This window comes from Eleutherodactylus coqui, chromosome 3 (assembly GCF_035609145.1).
Source record: "Eleutherodactylus coqui strain aEleCoq1 chromosome 3, aEleCoq1.hap1, whole genome shotgun sequence".
Taxonomy (NCBI): domain Eukaryota; kingdom Metazoa; phylum Chordata; class Amphibia; order Anura; family Eleutherodactylidae; genus Eleutherodactylus; species Eleutherodactylus coqui.
This window is the reverse complement of record NC_089839.1, coordinates 293,957,879-293,979,380: the sequence shown is the minus strand read 5'-3', so window position 1 is coordinate 293,979,380 and position 21,502 is coordinate 293,957,879. Positions and strand designations below refer to the sequence as shown.

Sequence of the window (21,502 nt, the reverse complement as noted above, 5' to 3'; positions counted from 1 at the left end):
ATTGTTATAGGTATTTCCATCCTGCTTAGTTTTCTGCAGACGGAACGCCCCCTACTTTTTGAAGCATTGTGGTTTTCGAAGGCAGAAAAAAAAAATTGAGCAAAAAAAAAAAAAACACCAAATATTTGCGCTCACCACTAATTGCTACTTGATTTGCTACAAAGTTCAAGAATACTCTCAGATTTCCAAAACGAAGCAAAACCAGGCAAAAAGAAACACAAATAAACATGGCTGCCTAGCAACGGGGTTACACGCCAGTGAGCCAACATAGAAAAGGGTATTTCAAAGAGATTTGGCAACAACTCGGAGATCAGCACCTCTCCATTGTCTGCTAGAGACGTTAATGGTGCGTTCTGCGGAGCGATCAGATGTCGTTCCTATTGTCTGCATCCAAAAGGCTCACATGGTCTTGATAAAATAGGACAGTAACATGCAATAAGTCCGTATCGTATGTTCACTCTAATGTAATGGGAAAACCCTCTTGGAATCCGCTTGCTAACCAATATTGTTGATTTAGCGAGCATATGGTTGGAAAAAGGTTGAAAGCTCCATATCCCACCTACAGTTACTTTCTGCAATTGCCTTTGTTTTGGTTAGGATGGGGTGGGGGCTGGCAGGAGATCTGCTTTCATAAGGCTTTGGAGAATTTCAGTTCTTTTTTTTCTTTTTTTTTTAGATATTTTTAACCCCTTTTCACATCTCTACAAGAATAAAATAAAACTAGAAGGAAAACAAAAATTTAAAACTTTTTCAAAAATTTAGATCTTCCATTTTTTTTCGCTTTGTGACATTTTTTTTTTTTACAAAAATCCTACCGGGGGGTGGGGGGAAAAAAAACATCTTCAAGAAGAAGAAGAATTAACATTCTGAGAAGCAAAATGACCACGCTGAAGATCTAAGCTGCGGGGCTTTTTTTTTTTTCTTCACCATTTCTAACTCCTGTGTCCTTTAATCACGATGCAGAGCCTTAAGTCTGAAGAAAGTCTTGTCCAGAGCTGTGTTTTAATGGCTGCAATCTATTTTTTATGAAAAAGCAGGAAACAAGCTGTCCTCAGTAAAAAGATTTACAAAATGTAATCATTGTTGAAATATTCTCTTTGAACTGGCGCGGTCCACAGGGGTCTATGGCTCCCAATACCCTGTTTTTCTTAAGAACACCCTCACAAGTTCCTCTTTAAGATCAGGTACTGTGCTGGTGTTCTCTTTGAAGTCCTGAATGAATGAAAGAAAAGCATAATAAAAGGGGACTGTTGATCAAGCATAAAATACACTTTAAGCCGACAGAATAGCAGAGTTAACACATACTAAGCTGCTTTTAGCTCCCCCCCCCCCCCCCTCCACTTCTTCTCTCTTTTTCACATTTTTCCTGTGCTTTGTATACAGTGGGGTTTTATAGTATAAGAAGTCTCTGATCTGTGTAGTATGCCATTTCCTAATAGAAAAAAAGGCAAATCTAAAATACGATTGGAGATCTAGTCCCCACTATCTGTCCTCGTTTGGTTTTTTTTTTGGTCTCTTTGGGTTTTTTTCTCTTTTTTTTTGAATGGAGAGTTAATTCAAAAATTTAAGGTGTCACCAACCGTTGCATTGAGAAAATCCCTTTCATTCTTTAAAAATGTGTGTATGTATATTTATATTATATTTTGTTTCTATCACTTTACTTTTCAGATCAGTCGGGGTTCTGATGTTTTTAATGGCATAGTTTGTGGCGCTATTCTTGTTGCCAAAAACATTGGAACCCAGAGAATTCATACCAGTCTATAGGATCCGTTAGGAGTTGTTGGGATCCGTCATCACACCAGGCTTGTGAATGGAGCTTTAAAAGTGTTGGGCCAGGAGAAAAACCCTTGTCTATATACCCTACTAGGGCTTATGAACATTATAGAGTAGGGTCCACTGCTCGGGATCCCCCTCTCTTACCCAGAACAAAGACCTGCTTGCTAAGAGCGGTTTCCCTTCTCACTAAGGTCCTTTTTAGATAAGTCATCATCGGCTCATTCGCTCTTGCAGCCTGAGGCAAATGCATCACTGGCTCTTTTAAACTAAAGAGATCGTTCAGTCTTTCATATGCACTGTATAAGTGAATGAGAACGACTGAACAACTGCTGTTTAAACCGCGATAGGTGAATGAACCAACAATGATTTTTACGCCTGCATAAAATGAATGACGAGCGAAAAGTGAACCATTCTGATTCGTTGCCGGGTTGTTGGCACGCTTTTAGACTGAACGACATCGTTCACTTTCACTCATTTCAACAATTTTTATGAACGACCATTGTGAAAATTTTTGCGCTTAATGGCAATGATTACAAATAAATTCCTTGAGCTAGCTTAATAGTTGGGTTTGCTTGCTCCTGACTATGCCAGTATTAGAAGTCGGAGGAACCTTAAAGGGGTTGTCCAGTTGTAAAGCATAGGCCATCAGTAGTAAGGCGGTGGTGAACCACCATCCGTGATCTCCTCTTATCAACTGTGTATTCATGTACTGAGCTGATTTCTGAAGAAGCAGACGGCTCCGTTCCCACTGCAGTAGTGAGGGTTTGTATTGCAGACCATGTTCCCATAGGAATTTTCCTTGTAATACCTAGCCTCACCACTGCGATGGGAACAGAGCTGTCTGCTTCCTGCAGAAATCAGCTCAATCCACGTGCACACTGGCCTGGCAAGCATCCGATTTTGGGCTGTAGAGTACCCCATATCTAATATTGATGGCCTATGCCAAGGATAGGTCATCAATATTTTACAACTGAACAACCCATTTAATACTGTATATCTATGTCTCTAACTACCTATACTATGCATACTACTATATATGTTTTCTGTCCACTAGTAAATCCTATATGTTCAGTGCAATGAGGGTCCCTATTAGGACTCAGAGGGACAGTTGGTCTCCAAAGAACTTAATATGGGGTATATTTGACCATAACTACACCACCTTGCCCAATTATAGTAATAGTTTATGACTATTATATGCTGTATATGATAAGGAGTTCTTTGGCTGCACTCACCCGTTAGTTTTTGTTCATCACAGTTCATGTAATATGTATATCGCCCCATGGTAGTCCCTGCCCGCTCAGTGCCTGTCACAGTGATTAACTACTACATAAAACACCTGGGCATTGGCCCATAACCCCTTATCTCCTGGCCACCAGCCTAGGCCACAACAAGGTCTAATCTTCACACTTCTTAAGTGCTGTCAGGTCCGCAGATAAGGATTAATTAGTAGCGAGTCTGGGTCAGCCAGTTCCTTCCAGATCTGACAGTGGTGATATCTTGTGCCTAGAAAATAAAAGACATTGGGCCATTCCAAGTATATCTGCTTATGTCGCTGCAAATCACGCCCCCTGCAGGGCTAGTCCGAAACTGATGTGTCGTCGTACAACTCTTGCTATAGCTGAAGAATTGACTTTATAGACATTTTGATATACCCATCATCTCCGCTCTCCATTGAAATGATCGGGAGTAACAGAAAGTGCCAATGTGACGGCAATCTTTGCTTAGTCAAGGTTAAATTTAAAAAAGTTATCTCCATGATCATTCTCACTAAATGTAGCCCAGGCTTGGCTTTTATCCTGAAGTGTTCACTAACTTTCTGAAAGACAAATATTTGGAGTATAACCAGTTTAATAGATATTAACTGCCTCGTACCGAACACCAGGTGAGCCTTCGCTGCCGACCATAATCCAAAGTGCAGAAACATCAACTCTCCAAGTGTTAAACTGAATTTACATGTCCTCGAATAACTCCCCAATTTGTAGCCGTGCGCCAAGAGTCACACCCTGTTCTGGATTCCACATTAACAATCTCCTTCCTCAGTGTTAAACTTTGCCCTTCAGGACTTTTGTTTAACTTTGTAATTTGAAAAGCAGAAAAGTGCTGGCTCGCAAATCTCATGCAGCCTATAACCCTACCTGCAGGTGACGGCGTCCTACTCTTGTGCGTTGGGTTTATAATAGAAAACCACAGCCAGGAGAATCACAAAAGCAGAACGTGTTACAATGTAATCTCACATAATTACTGGGGATCCGCTCCAGCAAGGAAGAGGAAGTTGGGTGTCTTATATATAAACCCTGTAGACTGTTACATTGTCAAACAATGGGCAACCAAGATGGCGCTACTCATCTTACTTGGACAGCCCCATCTGGAAAACGTGGTTAAGGGTAGCATAAGATGTCAGTCAGTTATGAGTCTCACATAGAGTTAACTTGTTGCAAATATTGGTAAACTACATAAATTACCTAAAGGGGTTATCCAGAGAGATTTACGCAAAAGGGGTTGTCCAGTTGTAAACTATTGTTGGCCTATCCTCAGACTAGGTCATCAATAGTAGAATGGTGGGAATCTTGCTCAGGGCCCCCAGCAGTAATCTGTTCACCAAGGCTGTGCACTTGTGCACTGAGGTGATTTCTGCAGGAAGCAGACAGCTCCGTTCTTATAGTGGCCGGACTTGCTATTGCAGGCAAAGTCTCCATTGAAATAAATAGCAACTTTGCCTGCAATACCTTGTCTGCTTCTTGCAGAAATAAGCTCAGTACACAAGCACACTGGCCCCGAAAAACAATTGGCAGACCCCTGCTAATCCACTATTGCTGACCTATCCTGAGGATAGGCCATCAATAGCTTACAACTGGACAACTCCTAAACCTGGACATACACAGTCAACAACTGTTAAATGACTATCGATCATCTGACAGCCATTTCTTCCGGCTTCTCCATACAAATGGAAGTTCAACTCAACCGAACGTTCATGCGTTATGGGAGGTAAACCACAGACAGACAGTACTGGCATCCGCTTATCTTCTGGGAAAGAAAAGGATCGGACATTGAGATTCAACGGCCACTGTCCTTTTTTACCTGACATCATTCACATCATAGAGCTGTCTGGCTCTGTTGGTAATGATGGATTTGGATGACTAAAGTATAATGTGTATGGGGACCTTTACCGTGATGCAGGCGGAGTCCAGTAGTACTGAAACCTTCACTTCCAGCTCGGTTTTGACACCGGGTCACGTAATGTAGACCTTTCGTGGTTGGTGACATCATCATAGGGGTCAGGCTGTTCGGATCATTACAATAACTAAGCCAGCAACGTCTCTATTATAGCCAATGCAGAGACAGAGAAGGGGGCTGGCTGAATTACTGAAATGAACCAGTCATCCAAGCCTCCTGCAGTGTCAACAATAAGAGGTCCTTACCAGGCGTCGGAACCACACCGGAAGTGGAGGTGCTGGCAGAGCTGGAATGAATCAGGGTAGGCATTTCTCTCGGAATAACTACCTTAAAGCTTATTCTGCTCTTTCCATGACTTGCATAGTCTTCAATGGAGTGCCATCTCTTCATTCTTTTTTTGGCTGGATGTAGTCAGCCCAGAATTGGGATCTTTAATTCCCATTCATGCACTTTCCGCAGAATACGGGGCTTGGTCATTGCCTCTATATTCTGTCCATGGAGATGGGCTTTCATGGGGTTCATCAGTCTATATACTGACTTACGTGTCTTATTCCACCATATATAGTACCTACGACCAACATCAGCGAAAGAAATATCGGGTGATTTGACATCCCAGGGTGCCCCACCATATTAGCCAGATAGTCCATTGTAAATGCAGCCACCCTGACCAATGAAACAGAATTCCATCAGTCGTAATAATTGTTTTGGCACCACCAACAATACGGATACAGTAAGCGTTAATTGGATACTTAACGTGTCGAATACACAGTTGCAGTAACTTTAAATGGACTTTTTCAATGGCTTTTGTTCGTTAGGTGTCAATTTCAATTTTGCTGCAACTTTGCATTTAGCGCGTTAAATATCAAGTTAACTTTTGCTACATCTGTACATCGGCATAAACTTTAATGATCTGGGTCTGGTGACTAATCAGAGCGTCCATGGCTGTCTCATAACTACAACCCAAAAAAAAAGAAGAAAACTAGTTTCACAATCTCCGGCTGATTTCTTCTGACCTTGACCAGGTAGTTCCAATGCCCTACATTAGATTGTCCGCCTCCTGGCGAATCTTCTTTCTTCGGTCTGGTACGCTACATAGACGAATATGTTAATGATGAAGGTATTATAAGATGATGTGTTAAACGCTGCGTCTGCAGTTTGGTCGTGAAAGATGAAATTGTCAAAAGCTTCTATGTATTCGTCCATCACAATGGGACGGTCACAGATCAGCAGGTATATCAATGAGAGGAACTTCCTGTTTAGAATGCAGCCGAGAGTATATTGTTTATGGTTCATAAAATCTTACTACTGTCCTCCGACACCGGCACATCAGTGTTTCGGCTTTCATGGTGCAGTAAATTAAGGAAGAAAGAAAAAAAAATAGTGTAAAAATGCTCCTTCGAGAACCGTAAAACCCCATTCGCTTTGCAATGGTTAAATGGTATTTTATAAGCGTCTTCTATGTGGAGCTGCTTTGCATTACATGAGTCGAGTACCTTGGAGATGACACACATCTGCAAGCATTTTATTAAATCCTTAGTCAGCACTTTCCAATCTGATGTGATTACTCCTTCATTTGACTGGAGAAAGGGAAGCTAAGATCTCGTACCGGACTGCAGAATTCTGTCTGATGTTTCTCCTTGAAGAATGAAAGGAGGACATGGGGAATATTCCTGAGGATAGACAAGCAGTGATCACTTTTTAGTTAAAGGTGATACATTGGAACACGTTGTCAGGACTCGTAAGGGTCTTTTACTAGACATAGTGCTGGAGACGCTTCAGCTTTACAGTAAATTTGAATTGCAATTGACTATGAAATGCGTCGGGCTGCCACTTGGTGATCCGGAAATCCTGCAGATCTGACATCCATGAAGGGTAGTGGTCACTAAATCTGTTTTAATCTAGAAACATCTGAGAATACAGAATTTTTTCTGCCACTGGTGAGGAGGTCAAGGACGGAAAGTTGCATGAACATGTTTTAGAAGGCCTTCAGATATCCAAAAGAGAATGGAAATATGACCTCCAAGGGCTGGAGTGTTTAAATGTTACTGCATTGCAAGGGTTCGTCTTGCAGTGACGGAGTAGGGGTTGTCTACTTTTAGCAATCTCTTTTTGTTAGAAGGGTTCCCAAAATTAAGCTGGTATCAGCTCATCCCATCAATCATCAAGGTAGCCTGCAGCAAGTGTTCAATTCTCCCACAGCGGAAACTAAATATTACATGGTGGCCTTTGGAATAAATAGACTGTGTCGTGTCATCCAGAGAGAGTTGGACATTTTTTCTTGCCACCTTCCAACTTGGCAAATTGCTGGATGTCCCAAATGAGGAAGTTCCACAAATTAGCTACTCATGCTCTAGTAGGGTATTTGAACATGAGTTTACTAAACCAGATGACATAACTGGGAAGAAGATAACTGTACCGCTCTTCAACGAGATGGAAATGAAGACCCGAAATAAAGACTGCCCTAGCAACACCACTTTCTATAAAATATCCTCAATGATTAGAAGCTCTACACACATTAGATGAACTAAATTCTCCGGGAGCCGGTTTGACGTTTTAGGGGATTAGCAATAAAAGGTTTTATAGACATCAATGGAAGCCAACCCCGAAATTTAGGTAACAAATTCCTCCATGCATGGGCTATTGGTCCCCTTGGGTTCGTTTAGTCCCAATTTTACATAGGCATTGCTGAGTGATATTAGCAGTATTTTTTATAGTACTATTTGAAAACTTAAAGCTGTTTTTCCATGACTTTTGCTTTCCATCTACTTTGTCATTCCTGATTACTGTTGAGCAGGACATGTGACTGCGGCAATAACCTCCTATAGCCTGTGATTGGCTGCAACAGTCACACGTCCTGGTCAGCAGCAACCAAGTGGCTATGAAGCAATTTGTAGTCTTGGGAAAATGAGTTTAATATGTAGTGCACCTTACTCCATCCATCACTAGTTGGATGGAGCACAAGATAGGCAACAGTAGATTAACTGATATCATAGTAATAGTTTGAAGAAAAAAAAATATTGGTGCAGGAGAATAATGTCAAGGCATTGGGTAAGTGGCAACATATCAATCTCTGGGACATTGATGAAGATATGTGACTTCATCAAGATCCTAGTGGTCAAATATATCTGCTCTTGGATTTTCCCAGTGTCTAGGTATCTTCCATTTCTCTTGGATCTACAGTTGGATCATTGAAGTCTCTCATCCAGCTGCTGATGGTATTTGACTTTTTGTTAGCATATTTGGGCACAAGCTGCCCCAATTCTAGACAAAGTACGAGATGTACTACAGAGAACCTTTGTCAGGGCTCGGTGAAGCTAGGAACAGCTAGTCTACCAGTACGACAACCCAGATAGGCAGGTTTTCTTGAGTTTGGCACTCTATGGAAGTTTTTAACTCTCCGATTTATGAATATTTTGATCTTTAGGTCTTGCAATTTATGGATACTTTTTGCCTATATTGTGGTCCTATAACATGTGCAACTATTTAGCATCCCAAAATTTTGTATGTATGTCATCAAATAGGGGCAAGGTTTTGGTAATAAACTTTGTAAATCTAAAAATATGGGATGCCTGTTGTCAGGTGCAGAAATTGGTTTGGGAATTAAAGCAAATTTTAGTTTCCCCCTTTTTTTTTTTTGCATTTTCATAATTAATTTAGAGAGTCCATTCTTATTATCATTATATTCACTAATTGCCATACAAACACTTGGCTGTTAATTTGAGGTCCGACAGTAAAGTTACTCCAACCAGAAAAAATCTAAAGAGCGGCTTATCCTTCCCATCATAAGACCTTAACTCCTGGCATATTCCAACAGTGTGCTAGATCTGCAAAGCACTGCAAGACCAGTCTTCAAGAAGGGGAGGAGGGTGGTGGGGGGGGGGGGGGAGAAAGTTTGAAAGCTGAATTACCAGACAAAGACTTGAGAGCCGTGCTGCACAGCTAAAATAAAACTCCCGACTCAGCACCTTCTATTGATTAAAAACTAACCTTTAAAGTAACTCTTGGAGTGTGTGGTTAGCATTTAAATTTAAGCATGTCATGAAGTTGATTTGTGTTACAGAATACCAACTCCATAGGCGTCACTCTCTCATCAATTTCCTTAAGCAGCTAGAGTATTTCACAATAATGTCAATAAGGAGAAATCTTAAAAGGAGATCCTCACTCGGTCTTGCAGCATTCTCATTCCCATGCAATAACCCCCAACCCCCCCCCCCCCCCCCACCTATTATAAGTGTGCAAATTGAAAACCACAATAATTGGCCCTTTGTCTAACTTTTCCCAAGTACCAGGATAGGACCGATTAATTAAACACACAAGAGTGTTTTTGGAGTGTGGGGTCCCACTCTTGTACTTAGGTCATAAATTACACTGAATGAATACTTCAATGTGTTTGCAGTGGATTTGCAACGTCAGAGAAAAGGGGAAGGTTCGGTGGGAGGGGAGCTGGGACTTTCTTGCTAATGATAGTCACGTCTGGCTCTGTCTGGTTGCTCCTAACAACCAGACATGATGTAACACCACGATGAACTTGAACTTGGGGAGTTGAAATGGGAACAATAGACCAGAGTAATCAATAATGCCTATTTCAGTGAAGGATTACAGATCTGCTCTGGGGTAACCTTGTCTGCAAGACTCAAGCTGAAAACTAAGAAAACTTTTTTTTTTTTTAGTACATTTTTTGTTGTAAGTGCAAGAAGCATAATGCAGTTTAGTTTATTTTTGGCCATGGGTTTGGATTTTTTTTTTTCCTCTCTTAATTGTGCAAAGCCCGGCTTTAGGTCTGTTGTGTTGAAACAGTGCAAAAGAATGGCAATGCACCAGCTGTTTACACATGGCAAGTTCATTCATAAGCCATGTGCACAGCTGCTCTGGAACGTGGGTCATGGAAGGTAGCCTAAAAGCATTGTCTGTAATAAGAGCCTGATGCCTGGGCCAAGAACTGACTGACGGCGCTGGGAAAGAAGAATCTTTAAATCTAATTACAGGATGTAAATGTTCTGTATCCCACAGCAACCAATCACAGATTAAATATTTCAGTCCCGGAGAAGAAGTAGAAATGATAAAAACCTCTGATCGGATTGGCTGGTGGGATTGCAATGTAGTTATATGATACTTGTACTATTATGGTAGTATTATGTTACTTATGTTGGGGGAATATCGGATTCCAGCTGCTTTAAGACTTTGCTTGGAAAGAAAATGACAGAAAATTAATTCAAAAATATTGCAAATTTTTGAGAAAAAAAAATGTTCCTCCGCATCTAGGGCCACGTTATTTTTCATTGACGTATGAACCTGTAGGTTTGTTTGAGTAGAACAGATTAGACACTTGGTATATTTTTTATAATCAGTTTTCAAAACCTTTGTAAACCTAGACCTCCAAATTTGGAGTGAACATGTGGTCTCGTTGCTGGATAGCTCTGAGTGGATTTTGGCCACATCGGAGACTTCATCAGAGACCCATGAAGTTATCTGTCATCTTGTGCCAGAACATATGGAACAGCTTCCATAATATGGTTGTTTAAGATCATCAGGACAACACCTAGTAATGGGTCCTGACACTCTTCTTACTTGTTGCATACTTCCCATATGCGAAATCCAAAGGGTAACTAAACCTTCAAAAAAAAAAACTTTTAATATGTCATATTGACTTTTCAGAAGATTTGATCGCTGGTGTTCCAGGTGTTGAGACCAATCGCTGAAAGAAAAGGGCATAAGCGCTCAGCTGAATGCTATGGTCCTTTGGCTCTGATCGATGAGCAGTGCATGGACTCAAAGACTTTCTGTTGGGCCTGCACTCCAAGAGCTGATCAGGCACAGGGCTCAAATGATCACTTGTGCCCTTTTGTTTTAGTGATCGGTAAGGGTAATGGCACCTGCCCATACTGATCAAAATGTGACCAAGAAAGGTCAAAAGTTTTTTGTAAGCTTAGTTACCCTTTAATATTGGGCCTTCTTGTATCTGGGGTTGCTATTTAATTGAAAACTATCAAAAATTTGTGGCTGTAGAAAACTTTAAGAAGTTCACCCAAATAATTTAAGACTATTTACAGTGTTTTTGTTAGAGCTGCAGATTGGGCTTCAAAGCTTATCTTCCTACTACATCTAGGGTTAGGGAGTTGTATGTAAAGCCAGCCATTTTGAAGTTATGAAGTCATCTTCTTGTTACCCACTCAGTGATATGCATACGAGTATAAAGAGGCACTGCCCTGTTCTGTGGTTCCTCTATGTCTGTCCGTCCGGTGTATGTTATAATCCAGTCCTTCAGCCTACTTTGTTTAGATAAAGATGTTCCTACAATGAGGAAGTCTCACATGACAGCCAGCATCTACTCTGGGAGTTAACAATCCAAACGCTACTCACGGTTTACAATGAATTTCATTGGAAGGCACAGTTGATAAAGTAGCTAGTAAACAGGGATGCAACTTTTATGTAAGATCTTGGTTTTTCTACTATTTACAGTACAGCAAACAGTGCAACAAACCATAGGCCTAGGCTCCGACATAATAATCCAGCCAGAAGGTCCAGTGAAGGCAGCCACATTTGGAGCTGGCTTCAGAGCTATCTAGAATCTATTTCTTATGTGAGAAGTCAAATAAAAGGATAGATCTTTTTGAGAATATGTCCTGTGTGTATAATGATGACAAAGATTGCAATATAATTTTAAGTAGATGTTCCTTATGTTCTGTAAGTGGGGAGTCGATCCTCAGAATCATCTGGGGTGGGCCCAAGGAACAATAGTCCAACACTGCCACAAAGTATCATGGCTCCAATTACTGGAAGCATAAAACAAAGTTCTCAATTATTCTATTTGCACATTGAATTCTGACAACAAGAATGTTGAAATGACTGTTTTATGGAATGACTGAATGTCGAAATAACATCCATAGTATTTCTAGTATCTCTCTGGGAATCTAGCTAGCTAGCTTAGGGAGTCTTATAGGAAATGCTCATTGGAAATAAAGTATGCGAATTAACTCTCCTCCAGATGAAAGTTACTTAAAGGTTGTACTAGAGAGAGTTCTGAAGGAAAGACAATTTTCATATTTCTTATATCAGTAAGCCAGATTCATCTAGACATATCTGGTAGTCTTGAAAGCCCCCACTCACCCAAATGGGTCATAACTAGAGATGAGCGAGCATACTCGTTAAGGGACAATACTCGAGAGAGTATCGTGCTTTACGAGTACCTGCCTGCTCATCAGAAAAGATTCAGGTGCTGGTCAGGGTGAGCGTGGGTTGCGGGGGGGAGAGAGAGAGACCCAGCCCCCCACCCCACCCCCGTTCCTCCCTGACGGCACCTGAATCTTTTCTGAGGAGCAGGCAGGTATTCGAAAAGGACGATACTCGCTCCAGTATTGTCTCTTAACGAGTATGCTCACTCATCTCTAGTCATAACTGGTGGAATGTTTCGAAATGACCAAACCAGTGTAGTTGATATTGACATACCATGCTAGATTATCCATGAATAGAAATTACCCCTATAAAAGCAAACGTTTAAAATAATTTTTTTTTGTGTCTTTCCAGTCCTGGTACCTGGGATAATGGTCACGGATTTCTAATCACACACATGACAGACCACCTGGCCCTTCCCATCTCTGTAACATGGAAGAAAATGGTGACAACACGGCACAGTTGCTTCGCTCCAATGGAAGGGGAAGACTTGTGTCAACAGCATAACAACGTTGTATAAGAAGAAAAAAAAAAGAATCTTATGTGGTCGCATGGCAATGACCCTTTATAATCAGCCTTATCTTCCTTACTTTTTTATGAATTACTTTCTCACCTTGGGGTCTGAAGAACGTTCTTGCCGGGAAAAGCTGGGCATCATGACATTTGAAGTGTTTCATTGGTAGTGTAAACATTAGGTGGTTCTGGGTAGCCTTAGTGAGATTTTTTTTCTTTTCTTTTTTTTTTTTTCTTTTCTTACCAACTTGCTGTAAAACACATTCATCATGAAGCCCAGCCTTTTCTGCAAAAGCCACTCCTTCTGTATGTCCATGGTTGTGAAACTTCTTGAGGAGTTGTGGAAGAGAAGCCCCCACCCCTTTAACAAGAAAAAAAAAAAAGACTTAAAGCACTCTTAAAATTTACATGTAAAATGACATGTGATACGAACCTTCTACTACTAAGACTAAGACCACACTACAGTTTCAGAAAACATGGAAGTCAACCCTTCTCGTGGTCCAGAGCCTCCATATTTTGTTTCTTTTTCCTTTGCTGATATTTTGAGTGCTACTTCACCTAAAAAAAGGATTTGCTAAAACACACACGAAATGTGCATCATCAGTTATCACAAACTGCACTTAATTTTTTGTGTAACTTAACGAACCTCCCCCCCCCTCCCCCTCCCTGCGGAATCGATGAAGTTGTATCGAAAAGGACACAACTGTGACAAGATGCTTTCACTAACATATCAACAAAACGTCCGCCCTTCTTTCTTTCAAGGAGTAATCACATCCACGACCCACGAGGAAGCTGTTAACCTATAGTTTTATTCAAGTTGCAGAGCAATGTTTCAAAAAAAGAGAAAAAAAATGTCCAGAACTTTTTATTATACATGTAAGAAAAAAAAAAATGCTGCACTTACAAAATAAGCTTTTCTGAGACAAATTTTCAACAACGACACAGAAATGGGGAAGATGGTCTGTTTTGACAGAAACTGACAGGAACCAATCAAAACAATCGCGTTCGGATTGAGTAAAGTGCAATTTCATTGGATAGGTAAATATCTTTGTAAGATAGAGATTGTTGAAAATTCTATTTTTGTTTTTTCAAGTCCTATCACCCCCCCGGGACTCTAAAATGATGGGGGTTTAAAAAAAATAAAAAAAATAAAACAGCCTTGCAAAAGAAAAGGGGAGCTATTTTTGCTTTTTATGTTTTTTATCGTTAAACTTGTATCCCTTAAAAGTTAAAAAAAAGAAAATCTAAAAAAAAAAAAAATATATTATAAAACATAATGGTGCTTTTACCACAATATGTTAACTACATTAAATGCTAAGTAATCATTTTCTTTTATCAAAGCACATAACTAAAACGGAATCATAATACTCGTTCATTTTATAAGCTAAAGTCACTATTAGTGGTTATGCCAATTCAGACAAGACGCAAAAATTTTTCCCAATATAGGATTTAGTCAGGCCTCAGGATCTTTAGAAGTGTCCAGATTTGATCGTCTAATTTTGGGGGTTTTTTTTGTTTTAAATTCCATGACTTGCATTCTCTGGACTATAAACACTGATTGATCTGGGGGGGAGGGGGGGAGGGGCGGGGGTTTCAGCGGTTGCTGAAAAAAATTGAACAAAATTAAATCATAGACTTTATGTATGTTATGTACTTAAAAAAAAAAAAGAAAGACAAAAAAGGACAAAAAAAGTCAAAAAACAAAATAAACAGAATACACAATTTATTTTCTACCAGACAGCGGAGCATCCCTTTGCTTCGCATGCAACCTTAAAGAAGGTTTCCTATACTATACATATATTATATGCTTTCTGGCGGACAGATTTGTCCGTCCAGAAGAATAAAAAAAAAAACGTCTCTGCATGTTTAGTGTTAGTATCTCATTTTTATATACTTAAAGTAGGATAAAGTAGAGTGCATTAAGACAAGACATTTTAATCCTTATTCCAGGCACTTGCCTTTTTACCCTCTTCCCCATTGCAGCTGTAATAGGGCTTCGGAGCCCTTTTTTTTGGCAGTGAAGGAGTTAAACTCTGCGTGTTCAGTCCTATTGGAGGGCTTTTTGCTACTGTCCTGTACAATCAAGTCCATGAATTTCTTGGGAAGACACTTTGCTCCTCATCTTTTTTTTTTTTCCTATTTCTTTTTTTTATATATTTTTTATTTTCCTCTTAACACTTTTGGCTGCGTGGGGAGCGGCTTGGGATGCATTTGCAGTCCGTCGCAGGCCTCTCCAGCAGCCGATTGGTTAATTTGCACGAATATGAAATAAATTCCATATCAATGTGCCTTGCCCTGGATAGCGATTATTTGTGAAATTGTTGCACATGTTCCTATATAGATAGTGGGGGAGAGAATTCCTCAGCCACGCGTTTTGGAGACACTTTTTGTTTTGTTTTTTTGTTTTCTTGTAAATGTGACTTTTATGTCAGACGTTGCAGGCTTCACCATGTAGGTAGATATTTTAGTTATATCCCACCAGTAGGAGTAGTGTTGCTTAGTCTTGTAGTGTCTGTGCTATTTTGCGTAGGAGATCAGTATTTTTGGGGGGGATTTTTTGCTGCATTGTGACAATTTATTTAGAGTCTTCCTTTTATTATTAAATTTTTTTTTTTTATCCCTGATCAATGAAAAATATGCAATACCTGCTTATATCATGTAGTCAAAGCTTAGCAAATTTATTAGAATTTTTTATTTTGATTTTTAATTTTTTTTTTTTTTTTTTATTTGACCAAAGTTGGTGCTGTACTTGACGCAGTGTGTTAGGTGTTTAGTCATTGTATCTTTTGTGACTACAAATGCACATGCAGGAGGGGCCTCTTAGAGAAGCAGTCAGACTGTGAAGCACTAAGCTGTACCCTGCTTTGAGCAATTTTATTATTTTTTGTTTTTTTTTTGTTTTTGTGTGTTACAACCGTTCCTATCACAAGCAAGCCTTAAAAGTAAAAAAAAAAAAAACAAACCTGACTTCCTTTCCTTAATATTTCCCCACACCCCATTTTTATTAGCAGACAGCAATCAACCCACGTTCAATAGAGAAGAGGTTCTAAATGCCCATTTTTTTATATGCACGTTTTTAAAAAGGTTTAAAAAAAAAAAACTTCCAACTTCTGAAAAAAAAAAATTGTTTACCGGTTCTCTCTATTTAAGGAAAAAAAAAAAAAGTTTCAAATGAATACAATGTTTTTTGGGATTTTTTCATATGTGTCTGATACGTGGTTGAGTAGTTGTATCGTGTGAGTGTTAGTGAATTGTGTCCATTTTTCTGTAGCCAGCATCCTTTGCCTTTCCTATAGCACTTAGCTGGGCATTACCTTATGACATATGTGCACTAAAAAAAAAAACAGCAGCTTGCAGTGCTTCACAGTGAAGGGAAATAAAGCCTAGACAAACATTTTGTCAGAACCTTGCTATAAGTCAAGGCGTTACCAGTAAATTGGTTGTACATACAATACAAATGCACCCTTTTATAAACATGCAAACTAAGCAATAGCTCTGGGCAGTTGTAGGGTTTTCTTTTTTTTTTTGTTTTTGTTTTTTCTTTTTTTTTTTTTTTTTTACGTTTTGGTGATTTTTGTTGATTGTGTTGTGTAGACATAATTGCAAAGAGAGCGAACTGCCCACTCAGATATGTAATTTGTATGTTGTATAGTTTTAATGAGTACACTGATTTATTCTACCCTCTTTTATAATGCAGGACTTTTGTAATGTTGTTTAAATGAGGACAATTTTCTGTCAATTTAGCTTTGCAGATTTTTCGGATTGTTTAATATAATGGCAACGCTCTTAGAAATTTTTTTGGTTTTTTTGTTATTTTTTTTTTTCGGTCGAAGGGAGGGGGCGGTGGGATTTTTTTTTTTTTTTTTTTTCTCTCTTCCGGGAACTGGATTTAAGTTAAAACTTACCTGTTTCCTTTTTGTATGTATTTAAATACAATTATTTTGTTTCTTCTCACATTGGTATAGCATATTCCTATACTTGAGAAGTATGGGCCACTAAAGAACCATTTTAAATGGACATTACAGGTATGCTGTATTAAGTGTTTTCGCACTTAGGGTCTGACTCTTAAAGGTTGAGAATTTCGGAAGACTTTCTCAGATATTCGAAAATGTTTTAAAGGCTTTAAAACATTATTACATGGGCAGTCGAGGAGGTTGAACAACCAACTCGTGTCAAGTATCGAACTCATGAAGTTTACTTACAGTCATCCGACCAACCGTATGGAACATACAGCAGAAAAATCCTATAGGCTCAAATCTGTTAACAAAAAAAAAAAAAAAGTTGTACTATTTCACATATGTGCAGTAATGCTGAGTGTGCAGCGTAAGGATAGAAATGACTCTTCGAAATAATGTAACTATATATAAGGAATTCTACAAAAAATGTCCAGAACTAAGTGCAATTTAATGAACTCAATATATGCAGTGTGAATAGAACAGGAAATACGAGGCCTTCTCTATTGTAGCATATTAACAAGTTCTTATTAAATAACATGGGATAGCAAATCAGTGAAAATGAATACAATTTTCATTCATTCAAATTTTTTTAAAAATTTACAAAAAGTTTATTTTGCAGATTATATATCACCCTGGCCGACAATTATTGCGCTCTCTCTGCATGTGCAGTAAAAAAAAAAAATTTGCCACACCAATGGTATAACCAACCCCCCACCCCCACCCCCCCGACCCTCCCTCAATGAATCGTAACCAGTGAGCTCCTATATTTTTTGTTGGCCAGTTAAAAAGATTGTGAAAATTCTTTAAAATATTTTTAAAAAGTAACCTCAATGACTTTTGTTATATTTAAGACGTCCATTTGAATATGGTTTGAAAATATGCATAGTACATTCGGTATATTGACGACGTGCAAATCTTCTAGTTAGACATTTTAGAGTCTTTAGCATCATAAAAAAGGAAATTACAGTTGGTGATGATTTTTTCTTATACTTTTTGCATCATTTACAGCCCAAATACTACGATATAAAATTTCCTTACCTTGCTCACCATATTACCCTGTTTCCCTAAAAATAAGACATACCCTGAAAATAAGACATAGCTTGATTTTCCAGAATTTTTGGGGATGCAAAATGATTTTTCAGGCTTTTTGAGGATGCTTGAGATATAAGCCCTACTCCAAAATTAAGCCCTGCTAACAGTTAATTGAAAAAGTCAATTTAAATAGTGTCCAGGCAGCTATACATGTAAAAAAAGTTAAACCTTTATGAACAAAAATTAATATAAGACACTGTCTTATATTCGGGGAAACACGGTAGGAATTTACAGCCCCCTGAAGTAATATATGTTTATTGTAACCAAAGGTATAAACAATAAATGTGGACATTCGGCCCTTACTGTACATGCTAGCACAGGGTATACATATCACGGGCTCCTCTACTGCGTTATCGCAATTAACTCCACTTCATAATTAGGATTTACCCCCCTCTTCCTCTCCTTGGATCATAAGCTGTGATTAGTAGAACACTACAATAGAAAATGTATCTTCAGCTTTGCCGTTACAAAGTGATCTTTGCGTAGGATCCCTTATTTTGAAATGCACTTTGTTAAAAACATATGTTTATATGTTCCTCGGTCGGGAATAGATGAGAGGAGGTAGGTTTTTTTTTCTGAAAAACAACAGGGCAATAAAGCAAAGCTTTCCCTATTGGCCGGTGTATGGAAAGCCCATTGTCCATTGGGCAGGTTGCTGCACACTCGAGACGATCGCGCTGCCATTTTTGTTGTTTTTGATTTTATTTTTGGTAGGATGAAAGCAACTCTGCTGTAAATCCCTTAACTAGGAAATTGAAAGCTACACACACAAGACTTTTTCCATCCACCATAGTCATCCACCGGTAGCAGTTTGCAGATCCCAAGGCAGTTTGTTCTTCGCTTCCATTTTATTTTTGATTTTCTGATATTTTTCAGCTTAGAGTAACAGTGTTATTTTTAAGAGCAACACAAAAGCTTCAACTTCATAGTTTTCTTTTCTTGTGGTGAAATACATATATGCATATATAACTCTAACAAAAAGTCGATCAATATTGTACCTTGCATCGTGTCTCTGGTAAAGTAGAAACTTTTTATTTTTTGTTGGGGGGGGGGGGCGGGGGAGTTCAAAAGCCTTTGTAGAACAAATTTAGTGAAAAAAAAGGAGGACTATATTGGCAGGAGAGGTTCAGCGGCATGGAAATCAGTAAGACAACCTTGCCACTTTTTGCCTGGGCTATCCACTACTAAGTGCTTGTGAGTCGAGGCTAGTCCTTCGTTGTCTTTTGGCCTCACCACATTGTACATCGGAATATATTTTTCGATTCATGTTCTATTACTTCTTTTTATTTATTTTAAATCCCAGCCTGATAGATGAAAACTCTTTCAATATGCAGATGACAAAGGAACTGCTTTGTGTGGCCTAACAACCTGCCACCACTGGTTTTGGAAATATCCAAAAAATTCACGCCATGCTGCCCAGATGGTCCGGCTAGCAGATTGAGGCCTTTGTAACTGGTTAGGCTGATCTTGCTCTTCTGTGTCATCCATGTAAATGCATAGCAGTGTTTTTCTCTGCATGGAAACTATGCACTAACCCTACCTGAGACCAGATACGATCAACTTTTTGATATTTTTTTTTTTCCGTTACCTTTCAGTCCTTGCCTTTTTAAGTCATTCTTATGAAGATGCCAGCTTTAGGACAGAATGAATTATATGATAAAAAAAACCAGCAAAATATCTGATTTATGAATTGTAGTGCCTGTGAAACCTGTATTATATGCTCTTCTAAAGAAAGAAATTTCTACACCGTGAGCCTTTTGCTGTCTGTCAGAATCTTCTGATGTAAAATAACCATACCATAAATATGCATGCGAACCCATACTGCTTAGTCATTTTACAAATACTTCTTATCTTAGCCTGATGTTTTTGGGCTTTTGTTTTTTTTTTGCCCGATCATTTTTAATGTACGTCACCAATAATGCAAATTCTAGCCTTGAATTTTTTTATTTTTTTTTGTTAATGGGTATATTTCAGTATTTTGGAGGTATACATCAACTTAAATTCAGTATTACACCTGATTTTTATTTGATACATTTTTGTTTTTTTGGGTTTTTTGTTTTTCAAAAATGTACATCTTATGGGGAAGTTGTTACTCTGTTTGATTTGTTGTTACTTCATTTCACAAACCTAGGTTGAAACAAATGGTGAGCCAATAATTTCCCATCTTCACACCAGACCGATTCTTTAAAAAAAAAAATGAATACAAAAACTTTACGATGATTGGTTTCATATTCAAGTTCTATATATACCGTATGTACCTGTTTTTTTCGTTATTTTTTTGTGTGTGTTTTTAATCAAAATTATTTTATTCTGTACAACCTTTGGGCCTGATTCATGAAATATATGAACCTATGTATCCTTACACAATGCAAGTACATGTGCGCGATTGTTTTTTTTTATCTGATTCGTTTGTCTATGCCGGCCCCTCCCCCTTATATCTAGTGAGTGAGAACCATAAAGTTTTTGGATTTTACTCTGTTTGAAATATGGGTGGTGGATGGACCTGACATCAGTGTTTAATAAATGTGTTATCTCACAGCTCATTTCCTCATAATGACTAAGTTAATGTGAATCTTTCTATATCAAGTTAATGTACGGCATCAATTTTAAGTTCTGAAATCCTCGGGTCTGCAAATTTTTGATCACCTTATATATTTTATAGCTTGTAACAGAGTTTCTTTAGTAAGTTTTTTTTTTCATCTGTGCAAGCTGGTCTTGATCAACCATCACTTTTAGAATTTTTTTTTTTTTTTTTGAGTCACGGCTAAAGTGCCGAAACTTTTCCCGTCTTGACAGCTGCTCTCAAAAAAATTCATAAAATGTCGCTAAAATTTATTAATGAATTCAAATGGTATGGGAATGGTTTAGTCGATGTTTTTAAACTTTCCACTGTAATAAAAATTTTAAACAAAGTCAAAAAAATTATTTCCTATTCCTTTCCAAATCTTTTTTTGGCTCAGTAGTTTTTGAATTTCTAGAAAATTTAAAACCTATCGAAATGAGGAAATCTGCGTCTTCATTGTAAAACAAACGCTAAGTCTTTTTCTTTTTTTAATGCAATGGATCAATATAACAAAAAATTGAATGAATTGTGCAATTTTTTTTTCAAATTTCTACATTTTGTTAAACTTTTTGAAAAATTTAAAATCTGCCGCAGGTTTCCTCTAATTTTCTATGTTTTAAATTTTCCATATTTTTTTTTTTTTAAATTAGTACCCCTTCTTCGGCCTTATGTTCTAAGTTTTATTATCACCCAGAGGATTGCAGAATATGGACGCTGATAAACATTTTTGAGGACATTATCTGTGCATCGCAGCTTGAGGCATGATGCAGAATGGCCCTTAATGAATGCAACCCGTATCTTGGTTTTTTTGGTTTTTTTTGGATATGTATGCCACAAGCTTTATACATAATAATAAGCTGTAACCTTCATGATGCCATACAGACACGTCGCACATGTTATTGCAGGAGCCCTTCAGCTGTGTGCACTCTGGGACATATAGTCCATTGAATGGGTTCTTTGTCCCCACTCTCTACAGAATCACACAACCATACATTGTTGGCATAAGTCAAGGGTGCAGACAGCAGGTGAAGACGGGCATCCTTACAAGCTAGGGATTGCATGAGGAATTGGCCCTTTGTTTGCATGACTAGGTGGGATCTATTTGGTAGCCGTGGGAATCTCCTGTCCCCCATTTATTTTATCTCTTCATTTCTCACAATCCGGAGCTCTTCATTGAATCACACGCTGCAGCCAAGCTGGCTCTTGACCATGTTAAACCCTTATCTTTGTGTTTAATTAATCGCCCCATAATGGGTGT

General features: G+C 38.5%; 1 protein-coding gene across 13 annotated transcripts in view; it reads left to right on the top strand.

Moving 5' to 3' along the window:
* NFIA (nuclear factor I A) overlaps positions 1 to 16,460 on the top strand; it is a 305,334-nt gene extending 288,874 nt beyond the window's left edge. For all 13 annotated transcript variants that reach the window (XM_066597741.1, XM_066597745.1, XM_066597739.1 and 10 more), the window contains one exon: positions 12,475 to 16,460. In XM_066597741.1, coding sequence (XP_066453838.1) covers positions 12,475 to 12,492 — 18 coding nt within the window. In that variant the 3' untranslated portion in view covers positions 12,493 to 16,460. The remainder of the gene's footprint in view (positions 1 to 12,474) is intronic.
* The last annotated feature ends 5,042 nt before the right edge of the window (positions 16,461 to 21,502 follow it).